General features: G+C 48.0%; 1 protein-coding gene across 1 annotated transcript in view; it reads left to right on the top strand.

Moving 5' to 3' along the window:
- Positions 1–16,549, top strand: part of ZCCHC24 (zinc finger CCHC-type containing 24) — a 328,915-nt gene that overhangs the window by 59,002 nt on the left and 253,364 nt on the right. Inside the window, exon 2 of the mRNA XM_069611026.1 lies at positions 11,629–11,829. Within this exon, the coding sequence (XP_069467127.1) occupies positions 11,629–11,829 (201 nt within the window). The remainder of the gene's footprint in view (positions 1–11,628; positions 11,830–16,549) is intronic.

The following is a 16,549-nucleotide window of genomic DNA, read 5'->3' as shown; positions in this document are numbered from 1 at the left end:
AGGCAGGGCTGTGTGTTGGCCCCCATCTGTTTTTGTCTTTACATTAATGGCCTCTCACAGGACCTCATTGATATCTTGGTTGACTGTGTGGTTTTGGGGGAAGGGGGTTCCCAGTATTAGCCTATGCTGATGACACAATCCTGTTAGCGAGAACACCAAGGGCATTACAGGCTCTGATAAATGCCTACACATCATTCATGGGTAACCTGGGCCTAAAAATAAATACAAAAAAATCATCAGTAATAGCATGTGTAGGCAGAAAATGTTCAGTGCCCATGAAACTGATGCTCTGTGCTGGAGAAATCATACCCAGAGTTAAGGTTTTCGACTATTTGGGAATTAGTTTCTCAGAAGCACTAAATGATAGGGCCCATGCGGCTAAACAATCTGCAAAGATGAGCCAGCAACTAGGAGGTTTATACAGATTTATGTCAAAGTGTAGGGGCCAGCCACTGGATGTCATCACCAAGATTTACAGTGCACAAACTGTGGCAACCACTATGTATGGTGCACCCATTTGGGGCTTCCAGAATGCGCCCGAAATCCAAAGTAAAGAGAGCAAATTTCTTTAAAAACTGTTGGGGCTCCCGACCTGTGCCTCTGGAATAGCAACGCATAGAGAATTGGGTGTGGAGTTCTGGGAGGACCAGTGGGCGTTGGCCCCACTTTTATTTTGGGTTCGGCTGTGGGCCAATGAACATGCCTCTCTCTGCCATTTTATTATTCGGACTGTGTTGGGCAGAGTTGGATGGCAAAAAATCCCCTGGCTTGCTTACATCTCCAAGATTCTTGGGAGGTTAATCTAAGTGTCCTTTTTCCGTCTGCCTCATTGATAACCAAGAGGGAGGGGGCACGTCACAATTGTTTTGGGCGAGATCGCAGTGAGGAAAAGAATACTTATTGGCTATGGCCATAAATCTGGTCAATTCCATACTAGTATTAGCAGGCCCACTGGAATACAACCGTGCTTAACATAGAGCCCAAACAAAAAAGATAGGTGGTTGATAACGAAGGCATGGTTCGATTCCCTTCGGTTGCAAGGGAATACTTATAAGTGGAAAGGTATTCCTGATTCCCCGGGCTGCCCGGTTTGTGGCCATACCCGCGAAGACCTATCCCATCTATTGTTTATTTGTATAGGTTACGCAGGTATTTGTAGAGTAACCTTGATTCCTGCCCTCAAAAAGACAGAGATCCGCTCTTATAAAGAAGCACTCGTGTTTCTCTTGAGTGCTGATACGGTCTACACAGCCTGGGCTCTACATATGTTTTTGAAAAGAGCGATGTATTTTAGAAACAGCCTATTAAAACTTCAGGGTGCCCTAAGTTAGCAATGTGAATTTCATAACATCCGAAGTAATGATCTTAAATGTTAGCGCTCTATATTATTGTCTGATTTATCATTCATTTTAATCAGGCACCGTATATGAAATCATGTGTAACTTAACTCTAATGTATGTTGTTTTTGTGAGAATGCTTAATGATTCAGTTGTTATGGAAGTACAGGCACTGTTTATGAATTTGCAATTTTTGAATGTCTCTAACACTGTCTTTTTGTCGTTTGATGGATTTTTATATAGCCGAATAAACTTGTTTGACCTTGAAGTTTGAAATATGCACTGCGGTTGTTGTTTTCAAAGCACTGTTAGAAGAGAATATCCTCCCTTGGTTTTTTTGTGAGTCTTGATTTTATGAAAGGCAAATGCCATTCGTCCTGTGCAAGTTGTATGGTTATGCAAAGCCAATTGAATGAAATGTGCATATTTCACCTTGATATGCTTATTTCTGGTGACGTCACATTCCATTCCATATGATATGAGATGGCATTGATAACACGCCTATACGCAAGTGTTTCAAGGCGCGACGAGGAAAGGGAGGGGGAAACAAAAGGGAAGACGGAGACGATCTCACTAGGCCATATGACATTGAGATCGCGCAAGTGCAGGGCAAAACACTTTGTTAATGAGTGCCCCCACTGTATGTTTAGGACTTGACTCCTGAAGTGAGTGTACACAGAAAAGCTTTTCTTGTTTCCTTGCAAAACTCAGAACTGTTGGCTATGTCCGTTTTTGTTATTCAGAGGCAGTAGGCTTGTCTGAAAGTCTTTTCATGAGGGCGAGTCCAGCAATTGAGGGAAGGCTGTTCGCAGCAGGGGGAGATGTGATGTAAGCAGTTCATTTGTTGACTGTGAAGCCAAGAGTAGGAAACTGATTTATAATCCCTGCTTCCTCTTTCACCAAATTGTGTGTCCCTTAGGCAATTCGCCAAATTGTAATACCCTGACACAGTTCCCTTTTCTGTCGAAACTGGGCTTTTTTTTAGAAATATGCTTTTCAGCTTTTAGGGCCTTTTAAAATCTGGACCATCTAGAATATTTTGCAGCAGAGCTGTGGGTTCGTGGTGGGGGAATAATCTTCGGGAAACATTATTAGCGGGATCCTAACACTACAGGAAAAGAAGCAGCCCCCCATAGTGCAGGAAGGGCCGGTCTGAAATGTTATTGTGTGGTCCTCTTTCAAGACTTAGGGCATAATTCATGGAATGTTTAGTGTGGTGCAAAGTGACTTTGCACTGCCAACAAACACGCTGAACCAGGACTAATTCACAGAGCGGTGCAAAGTGTATTTTTGTGGAGCAAGGTCACTTTGAAGTGCACAAGTACTCTTTGCACCGTGCTAAATGGGCCTAATTACAAAAAAAGGCAGAATTAGGGCCCGATTGCTGGAATATTTGCCCAGTGAATTTGCACTGCCGAAACCCTGGTTCATGGAACCGTGCAAAGTGTATTTTTGCAGTGCAAAGTCAGTGCATAGTCATTTTTGCAGTAGAAAAATTGTTGACATGGCCAATAAGGCTTGTTGCCATAAGGAAAACATTTCAGCCTTGCCACGCCAGCCGCAATAGGAGAAGTCTGCACGCCACCTCGAGAACACGCCACCTCGAGAACACCCCACCTCGAGGACACGTCAGCCCTCCAGCTACCCTAAGTACATTCTGCGTGGTATCTGTATGTTGTGGGCTGTATGTTTGCAAAACCCTTGTGTGCGAGGATGTGAGAATGGTGTCAGGCAGTGGAGTTTGTAGGATTTGGTCTGTATGTTGTTTGCTGCCCTGTGTGTGCCAAGATGTGAATCATGGTGGGGAGGGACAGTGGGGCGGTATGTTTGGGTCTGTATGCCTCTGTATGTTTGCAGCCTTGTGTGTGCTTGAGATGCCTGTGCTTATTTCTAGTGGTGTTCGAATAAAGGGGAACCCCGAATTCCCTTTGAATTGGGAATGGCCGTTTTTGTACGCCCGTTTTAACCTGCTTTACTTCATTGTGGAATAATCTGATTGTGTACATCTAATTATTAAATGTACACAATCAGACCATTCTGGTCTAATACAACAGGTAAAATGCTGAAAAATGAAACCAGCCCCCACTGCACTTTGTGGCGTGGGCCTTCCAATGTTGACACGTGTGGTGGCATCGCCAGCAGGGTCGGATTGGCCCCTGAGCCGAAATCGTGTCTGGGATGTGGGGGCCGGTTTCTGGCTATGCCTGGGCCAGTTTGGAAGAAAAAAAATGTGAAAAAAAATTCTTTTTTTCAAATGTTTTTCTTTTTTTCTCCAAAAAACCTTTCATCCTTCTTAGGTCTATAAATGAGTAACAACAAGGTTGGGTGATATTGTATGCATATTTGTTTTGTAAAATAAGAGTTTAAGCATAAGTGCTATACAATAACATTATTATTTACTTCTGCTTGGATTCCCTGTAATTTAGTGTACTTAGGTACAATGCTATTTGATGCCACTTCCTTCTTTTGTCAAGGGGTGAAAGGTCATGTTTCATCGCTTCCCGGGATGTCACTTTGGGGTGGGGTCAAATGACATCACTTCCGGTGATGTCATCAGAGGTCAAGGGCTGTGAAGCGAGGGGTGGGCCACTTTTTTGAGGCGACGGGTGGGCCACTTTTTTTTGGGTGACCAGGCCTATTTCTTGTCCCAGTCCAACCCTGATCGCCAGGTACACCGGGGAGAACCTTCCAAAGAAAAATAGCAGAAAACATGTTGAGGGAGAGACTGACTGGATGCCCTGACATGACACTCTGCGCCGTGGTACCCGTGCTTATTTCTAGTGCTGTTTGACTAAAAGGGAACCCGGAACTCCTTTGAATTTGGAATGCCCGTTTTTTGTAAACGCCCGTTTTCACCTGCTTTTCTAAGTGACATTTTAAAACCTATTCACGTAATGGCCGCTCAGTGGTTCCATTCCATGTTGGTACATTCAGTAGAGAGGAATGAAGTGAGTGCTGGTTATTTGTTGCACACCATCCCTTCTTCCTGACCCCGGTCAGATGAAGGTTTGTGGTGGAAATCGGGCAGAGCCCGTAGCAGCCTCGAGGTGACTTGGTCCATGTTCCGGTTGCGGATATAGCACAGAAACGTGGTCCACAGGAAGTTACAGACCCCAATGTGGTGATGAAAGGTGGCACCGGGCAGAAGTTCTCAGTCTGAGAGCGTAAAAAATATCCATGGAAAAAGGTACTATTATTGTGCTGAGGCACAAGTATTTCGTGCAAGAAACAGTACATTTTGTCATGTGGGTCAGCGCTTTTGTGAGGAAGAGATAACCCTGCTGCTCAATTGAATTAGGAAACACAGCTACACAGGGGTGTTTCTAAATCTGGAAAAGATCTGGGGCTAGGCCAATGTCAGGACTGTTGGGACTCGGGGCTAGCTAGCCTTTTAGTTGTACCTCCTGAGCTTTTATCCGGGGCTACAACCAAAAGACCGAGGCTATAGCCCCCTCCTAGCAACGCCTCTGCAGCTACATGTACACAGAGCATTACGTATTCCTTACCAGCCCAAAAGCGAAAAGGGCACAGGTGGTTTGACACGCTTTTCCAGCCTAGGTCACCATTTTATACAAACGTCCCTTTTGCTGTGCTCTTTTAATTTAACGGAGAGGTCACGCATGCTCTTTTTTTTAAACATTGAAGTAAGTCATCAGTGGTATTTTGTGGAATAGCAATGAGGAGCCATTGTCCCGGGAGGATAGCTCAGCGGTAACGTGATCGCCTTGGAAGCAAGACAACACAGAGCAACACAGGTTTGATCCCCGGGTCTGTGCTTAGAAACCTCTGGGTATTAAGTTCGTTATAAAAACCTGCCATATCACTTTAGAATAAACCATTGACACCACATCTAAGTTTCAACTTGATTGGTGACTCGAGGTCTGACATTTTTCAGCTAAGGTTACATCCTTCGTAAAAGTAAACACAGAGCTGCATTCGAGCGTTGTGTTGCACAGCAGGCAACTTAACTGAACTTAAAGGCTCTATCCAAGTCTTCTCTCTGGGAGTGTGTTTATGTGCACGCGCAGGACACATGGGGCATAGTGTTTTCTTGGGGGTGGGAGGTCCTGGGGCCTAGTGTTTGCTGTGGATCCCGTGGGGCATAGTGTTTTCCTGGGACATGGGGCATGGTGTTTGCTGTGGGGCTCATGGGCATACTGTTTTCTTGGAGGTGGGGTCATGGGGCATGGTGTTTGCTGTGGGGCTCATGGGCATACTGTTTTCTTGGAGGTGGGGTCATGGAGCATAGTGTTTTCTTGGGGCTGGGAGGTCATGGGACATAGTGTTTGCTCTGGGACATAGTGTTTTCTTGGGGGTGGGAGAGGGTCATGGGGCATAGTGTTTGCTGTGGAGCACATGGGGCATAGTGTTTTCTTTGGGCGTGGGGGTCATGGGGCAGAGTGTTTGCTGTGGGGCTCATGTGGCATAGTGTTTTCTTGGGGCTGGGAGGTCATGGGTCATAGTGTTTGCTGTGGGGCATAGTGTTTTCTTGGGGGTGGGGAACGGTCATGGGGCATAGTGTTTGCTGTGGAGCTCATGGGGCATAGTGTTTTCTTTGGGCGTGGGGGTCATGGGGCAGAGTGTTTGCTGTGGGGCTCATGTGGCATAGTGTTTTCTTGGGGCTGGGAGGTCATGGGACATAGTGTTTGCTGTGGGGCATAGTGTTTTCTTGGGGGTGGGGAACGGTCATGGGGCATAGTGTTTGCTATGGGGATCATGGGGCATAGTGTTTTCTTGGGAGTGGGGAGGGTCATGGGGTATAGTGTTTTCTTGGGGGGCTGGGTGGGATCATGGGGCATAGTGTTTGCTTGTGGGGCTAAAGCCCCTACTCAGCCCTCACAATCCAATAGTGGACCCAGTCATAAAACTAAACCAGGCACAGTTAAGAGATGTACCTCCTTTGCCTTTTGTGGAAACCTGACCCAGTGTTTTTTTTGTACTCATTTCACTGAGATGTGCCCATTAACCGCCTGTCTCAGTGCAACATGTTCCCAGCAAAGATGCGGTTGCCGTGGGCCTGTCATACAGTAGGGTCAGGAGTGTGTTGCACAGACTTATCACCCCTCCTTCTGTCTTTGGGCCTGATAGCTACAGCTAAAATCCAGTCTAATGGCAAGACTCGCTGACCGCCATCTCCATGCTGTTCTGAGAGTAGGCAGAACATCCCTGGAGCCTGAGATCCAGAAAATGACGTCTGGGAAATGCTGCAATGTTTCTCACTGAATGTGTGAAATGTCTGAGCGCAGTGTTTTCCTCCTGAATGATTTGCCTACTTTGTCTACTATTGCCAATATGTCCTTAGGACAGAAATGATGAAAAAGGAAAATGTGTCACACAATATTTAAGTTTGAAATGCAAATAAAGACAGGTACACCTTAAAAAGGTGTGTTTAATACAACTTGTAGGTTAAAAAAGCCTTCGGACACGCCCCACCAACCGCCCCTCCCACATTTTACTTTTTGGCCCAGTATGGGCAGCATGTAAGGTGCATTAGGCCTTCTGGCAAAATCAGTTGTGCACCCCCGCTCTAGGGTGACCATATTTTCAAGACAAAAAAATGAGACAGCCAGCTACATAAAAAGAAGGAATGCCCAACGCACCCCCCACCCTATGCCACAGTATCTGCACACAAATTCTGCAGTTCTGACTGTTGATGTAAGTAAATAACAAAGGAGCTGTTGCTCTGTTTTACATTGCATGCCTAAGACGTGTTTCACAGCTAGACTCTGTGGCAATGCATATGGCAAGAAACTGGAAGGTTGGGGGGTTCGAGCTCATCCTCAGATGGTAAAATTCTGAAACTATAATGATGTGTATTTAGTTTATTGTTGTTAGTGATTTAAAAACTGGACAAAATCACATTTTCAAAACTCTGCGGAGAGAGGGCCGAATTCCGGGACAATCCCAGCAAAACTGGCACGTCTGATCACCAGACCAGTGAGTCCGCAATTGCTTTCCCGTGTTCCCAACTAATGGCCAGGGTGCGCATGTGCAGCTCTGCAGGAGTTTCCTTATTAACGTGGAGTGGCCCTGCGAACAGCAACAGGACCGTTTCAAAGACCACACTCAGCGCCCCACCCCCTCTCCCAGGAGCTCTGGAAACAGCTGCACACTTCGGGGGCTTGACAGTAATTAGTCTGCACCTGTCGGACCTTACCAAAGGAGAGAGAGAGACTCGCACACAATGTGAATGAAGTTATGAGGTGTGTGAGAGGAGAGGAGGGGCTACGATAACGGGATATTACGTGCTCTCCCTGCCCCCCTCTACTGGTGTTTGCTCGTTCCCCTTCTATTTGAAATCTGCGGTCCACATAGTCTGTCTGCTTTGTACGCCTGTCTCACCAATAGCATACCTGTATTTTGCATGTCTCTCCGGCACAATGTACATGTGTCTACCTTACTTATTTATTTATTTGATTTATTTATTTGAATTTATATAGTGCACTTACAGCCATAGGCATTGAGGCGCTGTTACATAAGGGAAAACTTAGTTACATGGACATGTCATTGCGTACTGGTTAGATTAGGTGTAGCAATGTTGTGAGGAGTTACACGAGGTTACAGGTAAATAAGACAGGATACATACATGGACGTTCAGCATTCGTGTGGGTAGTACAGTCCTAGAGGGAAGAAGTATGTAGTTGTGAAGGGCTTCAAATAAAGAGGCGTGTTGCCTCAACTAGGAAGTTGTTATGGAGCTGTGATCAAGTGCAACCTCTGACATTTAGAAGGTCTCTTGGCGCTGGTGGCTTTTGGGTGTTAGCAGAGCCAGCCTAAGGACAGGGCGGGTTGGGTGGCTGCCCGGGGCAGGGGTGGGGGGACTGCCATTAAACCCCTGCCACGCCAGAGTCTTTCAAGGTCTCTCCCGAGCTGGCATGGTGGGAGAAGCCGCGCAGGCGCCCTATTGAAATTAAATGCGCTACGCTCTCGGGTGCGGAGCGCATTTAATGACAATAGGACGCCTGCCATGCCTATTGAAAAATGTGGTGCTACCCCCTCCAACCCCCTGCTGCATGACTAGGGGTGCGTGGGTGCCACATTTTTGATTTGCTGCCCAGGGCGCTGCAGCTTCTAAGGCCGGCATCAGGTGTTAGTGATATTAGTGTCAGACGGTTGAGAGTTTCCTCACTACATATGGCGCGTGGGCAGTTGCGGCGTGCCAGTGCATTATTTATAGCCCTCCCAGTCATATGAGTATTATACTGAAGGCCGGTGCCGTTTGTCCTTTCTCTCTGCCCATGCGGCTCTGTGCCCTGCTGCCCTCAGCTGGCCGCAAGATAAGGTGGGAAGTGTTCCAAGTTGCTCATGGCTTTTCATCCCAAAAGCACCTAGTTCAGTGGGGTAAAGCTCCAGCCGAGATGTTTGAGTGTGAGTTTACAAGATGTACCATTTACGCGGACCCGGGGATTGAACCTGTGTTGCTTCGTGTCGTCTTGCTTCCAAGATGAGCACGTTGCCACTGAGCTATCCTCCCAGGACACCGTGTTAGGTGTGAGAAGCCACTGTTGTCCTGTTTTTGTTGTTGCATTCTGACACATCTATGTTTACTTCTATTTAAAAACAAGATTGTACTCCAAGTGGCAGTGCCGTTACAAGACATTAAGTGTTTCGATGATCGCACGGTTATTCTTTCTCAATTGCCTTCTGTGATAGTAATGTAGAATTGCACGTCCCTGTGTCCTGCTGACATGTACCAGCCCATTCAAAGCATGCTGTAGCCTTCCAAAGACATGACAGTGCTACCCTACCCACAGTGGAGTCACTTTGCTGAAAATGTTGGGGAGGGCATGACATCTAAATGAAAGGGAGCCCCTGCCAAAGGAGTGGGACAAAAAGGCGTGCCACAAAAGTTGGGGGGGGCAAACACCCTTGTCCCCCCTAAAATTACACCCAGGCCTGCTCAATATATGGCAGCTGATGCTGTGAGAAATTACAATAAGGTGCAGTGGTAGGTACTTGTGTATGCCCCGCTGGTACAAGCCCGTGCTTGGTGACCTACCTAACAGTGAACACAAAGATTGCATATCTCGCTGAATACTTGTAGTCCTGCTGGTTGGTTGGTTGCTCGTTCGGTTTTATTAGAAGTGATGCAAATGGCAGACATTTAACTTTGCAAATCGCAAGCAACCTGGTGACATTGGAACTACTTTGATCTATTTCACTGAAATGTGCTCAATGTGAATGTTTTGCGTCCTGTCGCCTTACATCTTCCATAACCTTAGCAAAGAAGTGTTTCCATTGTTTTTTTTTTATGTAAGGTTAAACATTTATCCGACGAAATGCTAAAAAATGAAAAATAGGCTAGACACAGTTCAGTTATAAAATGGAGCAAATATCACAATGTATAATCACAAAATGCTTTGTTTTCCTTCAAATTCGTGTATTGACACCGTGCCACCAACAACCCCCCATGGGCAGTCCACTCCAGTTGTGCACTCCTGCTGTTGAGGCGGATACGGCTGTAAACGTGGGATGTGGCTGTTGGGGGTGATGTAGCTGTGCAGGGTGATGCGGCCGTGCAGAGCGATGTGGCTGTGCAGGGTGATGCGGCCGTCCAAAGCGATGTGGCTGTGCAGGGTGATGCGGCCGTCCAGAGCGATGTGGCTGTGCAGGGTGATGCGGCCATCCAGAGCAATGTGGCCGTGCAGGGTGATGCGGCCATGCAGAGCGATGTTGCTGTGCATTGTGATGCGGCTGTCCAGAGCGTTGTGGCTGTGCAGGGTGAAGCAGCCATCTAGAGCGATGTGGCTGTGCAGGGTGAGGCGGCCGCCCGGAGCGATGTGGCTGTGCAGGGTGATGCGGCCATGTAGAGCGATGTGGCTGTGCATTGTGATGCGCCCGTCCAGAGCGGTGTGGCTGTGCAGGGTGAAGCGGCCATCTAGAGCTATGTGGCTGTGCAGGGTGAGGCGGCCGCCCGGAGCGATGTGGCTGTGCAGGGTGATGCGGCCATGCAGAGCGATGTGGCTGTGCAGGGTGATGCGGCCGTCCAGAGCGGTGTGGCTGTGCAGGGTGACGCGGCCATGCAGAGCGATGTGGCTGTGCAGGGTGGTGCGGATGTGGAGTTTTTTTGCTATGGCTTCACTGTGAAAACACAACTAATCAGGGGCCCACCCTGCCCCAGGGACCCTTAGGCTGTGCTCTAACACTCCCACAAAAACGGCTGAAATAAATCTGTTTTATTTGTGTTTGGTTTTTAAAATGCAGAAATATGACATAGAACCGAAAGAAGTTGTGATACAAAACGTATGTTGTGTATCTTTCGAGTTTAAAGGCTCGGTTTTAAGATCTGATAAACATTTGTGGTAAAGCATGGTTTAACAACAGTTGAATACACAAATAAAATAGATAATGGTATTTGACAGATTATATTGAGATGTATGTGCAGAACAGGGGGAGCAGGCGGCGGGGGAACGTGCCCAAGGTGAATACTTTTGTAGTTTTGCATAGTTTACCACAACTGGCGAATTTCTTTTGTTTTTAGATTTTGCGTTGCAACCATACCGTAGGTTTTTGCACTTAATTTCAAAGGTTTTTTTTAACAGAGCAAATTAACCATAAAATCTCTTTTACAGTTTTATATATAAATATATAAATGTATGTGAGAGAAAGAGTGAGAGACACACACGAACACCATGAATGCCTTTATCATGGTTTAAAAAGTGAGCAACAACACATTCTACCTGAAATTAATAAACATTTGAAGACAAAGAACTGGAGTCTTTGCAGGTTCGCTAAAGTTAGCACAAATCCTTTCGGAGAGGCTGTTCTGTTCTGTTTTGTTCTGTTCTACTAAGTTATGCCCTCCTTGTCCGCTGCTCATTCTACCGTGCTGATACTACTGACTTTTTCGTTTTTTTTTTCCTATGCCTACTTTTTACACTTCAGTAAAGATTGTTTTAAGGGGACTTTGCATCTAACTTGTAAAAATCACTTTGGTGATTATAAACTCGTAATAATAAAAAAATAAATACATAATTTAGGGTCCAATAACATTGGAGGGACCAAAGTGGCTGAGTAGAGAATAGGCATGGATTCCTACAATTCCCAATCAGGGGTGTTGCTAGCTCTGGAAAGATCTGCTAATATCGGGACTGTCGCCTGAGCTTCTATCCGGGGTTACAACCAAAAGACCCGGGGCTGTAGCACCCCCCGCACTCGCCGTAGCGACCCCTCTGTTACCAGATATTAGTTTCTGCGCAGTCTATTTGCTGGCTGGGTCGGTCAGTAGTGTATGTTATGTCTCCTCTTTACTTGATTCGCGTGCTTATGACCTGCTTCTTCTCTCCCGCAGGTGCTAAACAACAGCTTATACAAGAATGTGTCTCCCTACGACTCTCTTAACGACATTGTGGACGGTCTCAGCTCCCTGACGGAACACTTCTCGGACCTCTCCCTCTCCTCCGAAGCCAGGAAACCCAGCAAAAGGCCTCCCCCCAACTACCTGTGCCACCTGTGCTTCAACAAGGGACACTACATCAAGGACTGCCCTCAGGTAAGAGTGTGCCGTGGGTGGTAAAAATGGCCGCCATGTTAGGTTCTCCGTTGCGGCGCCTCCCCATAGCCTGCAGCCGGAAGTTACTGCTCTGGAAGTGTGCAGTCACCTTGATAGTCTTCGCCCAACTGCCCAGCCACCCTCATCTACAGTCCACTTGCCCAATAAGAACAAACATGATCTGCGTGCACCACCCTCACTGCCCAACCGAGCTACTGTCAGCTTTGTGGGGGTCCTTGCCCCCCAAAAAGCATAATTCCAGCTGGAAGGACAGCACTGCACTGCTAGTGAACCCTAACAAAAGCTGCATGTCGAGAGTAATGCCAGCGAACAATGAAGGTACTATCCGTGCATGAACTACCCTCCGCAACCTAGCAACCGCACTGCAAGCCACACAGAGAGGTCCCCTTCCCCCACTATCAAACAACCCTATCATGTACTGCAATGGCTGAACCCGACTGCCCAGCAACACTACCACCTGCCTTTGTCATGGACCAACAACCCTCACCTACAAATCCCTGTTGCCCCGCCGCCCCAACATAAGCCATCTGAAGCCCACCTACTGCTTGGAAATCCTTACATTACCAACATGGCAGACCCGCCCATCCCTTATTTAACCACAACTGCCCATTACTCCAACCCTAGGCATTCTGTAAAGAGCCCTTACTAGACATAAACCGTACCATCATCCCCAGTGGGATGCCTACCATTGCCCTGTAACCCAGAATCAGCTGCCCGGAGTGAGCTCTGTGCCCAACAGGGGAGTTGCTAGTTCTGGAAAAGACCCGGGGCTAAGTTGATGTCAGAACGGTTGGGACTGGGGGCTAGCTAGTCTTTTGGCTGTAGCTCCTGAGATTCTATCCGGGACTACAACCAAAAGATCAGGGGCTATAGCCCCCTTAGCCCCCCCTAGCAACGCCCCTGGTGCCCAACCTCCAAGCCATTAGCTTCACACATAGGCGCCAATGTCCAGCAGTCTATATATACATCAACCCCATGGACGGACCCCCCACGCCAAAGCAAGCCTAGAATTAGCCTCCGAGAGTCCACTGTCCAGCAACCCTAATGTCATGTACGTTTCACACCTGTTAAGCTGCATCACTAGGGGGTGCATGTGTTGCGCCCACTGGTCTGTTATGCTACCCTGGCCTGCCCATATTAACTGCCAATGCTGATTCCACACACAATGCCGTTAACCTTTTTAGCGACACACAGAGGCGTAGAGAAGGTTTGGCATTACGGGTGAGGCCCACCTTCATTGAGCTCGGCTGAAACCTTCTATTCTGCCCCCGCCCCCCCTAATCCCCCTGCCTCCCTCCTCCCCCGCCGCTACGCTAAATTTAAAGCTGTTCCTGGCAGCTGATGAAGGGGCATATTTGCTTGTTTGAAAAAAAGGTTCTAAATTGTTTTGTAGAATTGCAAATGCTGTGCACGTTATACATTAAAAAAAAGATGCATTCCTGCGTCAACAACTGACTACAAGAGTTGGACTTCATCACACAGGCTTCTGTGTAATAATCGACCAGTTCTAGTTTTAGGGGTTTAGAGTGACAGCATTTTGAATTCTGGTAATTGTAGTCCTGTATTCATAAATTGTACAGGAATTAAAAATAACCTTTCTGCCTTGCATCCTTAGCCAGTCGATAAAATGGGTACCATTCACACCCTAGTTCTGATGAGAGTGCAAAATGGGACTACAAATATAGGACTACAATTACCAGAATTCAACATGCTGTCACTCTAATGCCCTAAAACTAGAACTGGTTGATTATTACACACAAGCCGGTGTGATGAAGTACAACTCTTGCAGTCAGTTTTGTGGGGGTGTGAATACGCACTGAAACCATCCTTCCTTGAGTTTTGCCGCATCTGCATCACGTTGCATCAGATTCACCGCAAGGAGTCTGTTTTCCCACCCCAGGCAGAGAATCCGAATGCACCTCCACCCAGGGTTCTGTTGCGGGCAGAGCGGCAGGAATCCCTATGGACTATGGATTTGTAGCATGTGCTAAGAGCTGGCGGAATCCAAAGGGATCCACTGCGATGGCGGCTCCCATGCTCTTCATGACAGCCAGCATTACAGAGATCGAAGCAGATTCACTGCATGATGCGGTGTGCTGTCAGACACAGGATCCCCGGGTATTTATCTATAAAGTGTCTCGGGGACATCTTGCGGTCATTTCAGAGCCTTTTGCCACATCATGAGATATATCATCGGAGACCCTTCTGCCACATTACCTGAGTAATAGTATCACCTGTTATGCACAATGCAATCAAGATAGACTATACAAGCTCAGACTTCGGCATGGTCATGATGCATGCAAAAATAAACACTCCAATTAAACAAATGGATCTCTCTAAATTCAGTGGGACCACTGCCCATGTCACATGAGCACTGCCCTACTCACATGACCACTGCCATAGTCACATGACCACTGCCATAATCGCAGGACCACTGCCCAGGTCACAGGACCACTGCCCTAGTCACAGGACCACTGCCCAGGTCACAGGAGCACTGCCCTAGTCACAGGACCACTGCCTGGGTCACAGGACCACTGCCATAGTCACAGGACCACTGCCCGGGTCACAGGACTACTGCCCTAGTGACAGGCCCACTGCCCAGGTCACAGGAGCACTGTCATAGTCACAGGACCACTGCCCGGGTCACAGAACCACTGCCCGGGTCACAGAACCACTGCCCGAGTCACAGGACCATTGGCCAGGTTATAGGAGCACTGTCCAGCTCCCAGGAGCACTGTCCTAGTGACGGGCCCACTGCCCAGGTCACAGGACCACTGCCCTAGTCACAGGACCACTGCCCTAGTCACAGGACCACTGCCCAGGTCACAGGACCAATGCCCTAGTGACAGGACCACTGCCCAGGTCACAGGACCACTGCCATAATCACAGGACCACTGCCCTGGTCACAGAACTACTGCCCTAGTCACAGGACCACCGCCCAGGTCACAGGACCCCTGCCCTAGTCACAGGACAACTGTCCATGTTACAGGTGCACTGCCCAGGTCACAGGAGCACTGTCCTAGTGACAGGACCACTGCCCAGGTCACAGGAGCACTGCCCTAGTCACAGGAGCACTGCCCTAGTCACAGGACCACTGCCCGGGTCACAGGACCACTGCCATAGTCACAGGACCACTGCCCGGGTCACATGACTACTGCCCCAGTGACAGGCCCACTGCCCAGGTCACAGGAGCACTGTCATAGTGAAAGGCCCACTGCCTAGGTCACGGGCCCTCTTCCCTAGTCACAGGACCACTGCCCAGGTCACAGGACCACCGCAATAGTCACAGGACTACTGCCCGGGTCACAGGACTACTGCCCTAGTCACAGGACCACTGCCCAGGTCACAGGACCACTGCCATAGTAACAGGACCACTGCCCGGGACACATGACTACTGCCCTAGTGACAGGCCCACTGCCCAGGTCACAGGAGCACTGTCATAGTGAAAGGCCCACTGCCCAGGTCACGGGCCCTCTTCCCTAGTCACAGGACCACTGCCCAGGTCACAGGACCGCCGCAATAGTCACAGGACTACTGCCCGGGTCACAGGACTACTGCCCTAGTCACAGGACCACTGCCCAGGTCACAGGACCACTGCCATAGTCACAGGAGCACTGCCCGGGTCACAGGACCACTGTCATAGTCACAGGACCACTGCCATAGTCACAGGAGCACTGCCCGGGGCACAGGAGCACTGCCTGGGTCACAGGACCACTGCCATAGTCACAGGGCCACTGCCCAGGTCACAGGAGCACTGCCCAGGTCACAGGTGTATATGGTGCAGACCCATCCTATAGTGAAATCCTGGTTGGAAACAACATGCTTGCAGTGTCTAAGGCGATGCTTTGCGGCCCCAGCGGTGGGAAGGGAGGTGGGAGGAAGCGGGTGCGTTGGAATGTGGGTTTAGTAAATGTAGTAAACGTTCGGAATCCCCAAGATTGCTGGAGCACGTGCTGCTGGTTTTATTAAATAAAATGAGTTTTGTATTTAGCATCTTGAATAGCATGTTACATTTGCACACATATGTGGAGTCATGTTCAATCTATATTTTGGGAAATGGAAAAGGAAGTGGGTCCAGTTACTTGTTTCTACTAATCCCGGGAATTCTGACTGTGAAAATCTATGATGTACTTCGTGGTATTTGTAAAGCACAATACTTGCCATTTGCATGGCTTCTTGGCGCAGGCGGCTGTCATGGAAGAGAGGGGTTGCTTTGCAAGGAGTGGGTGTCTTCAGAGGTTTCTCCACAAATCTACATACCCCTGCTTTTAACCATCAAATGTGGTTTGTTTCTTTTATTTTATATTCCTATGGCTCGTGGGCCTAAAACGGGGTCACGAACAGGTGAGCTTTGTACACACACACAAAAACACCACATTAACATAGTGGACAGCTCACGTGTACAGGCCTTTTAAAGTAACTAAAGTATTAGAACGTGCCAAAACAATGCTTAAAATGAAAGGGCACACAAGATTGGGGTTAGTAACAGATTGAGCTAACTCCCTCTCATATATCAATTCATCAATCTACCCAAAAGCAAAAGAATGCAATGTTTTGGAAGTGGGCTGCAAGGGCCTTGGTAAATTTGTGACTTAAGCCCCACGTCACAAGGTAATGTATATTTAATAGTGGATCCAAGCCATCTGCGCCCAAAACTGCCTACAATTTGGGAATCAATACTGCAAAATTAATTAATGAC

Source organism: Ambystoma mexicanum, chromosome 8 (assembly GCF_040938575.1).
Source record: "Ambystoma mexicanum isolate Mex_15411 chromosome 8, UKY_AmexF1_1, whole genome shotgun sequence".
NCBI lineage: Eukaryota > Metazoa > Chordata > Amphibia > Caudata > Ambystomatidae > Ambystoma > Ambystoma mexicanum.
This window is presented reverse-complemented; position numbering and strand designations above follow the sequence as displayed.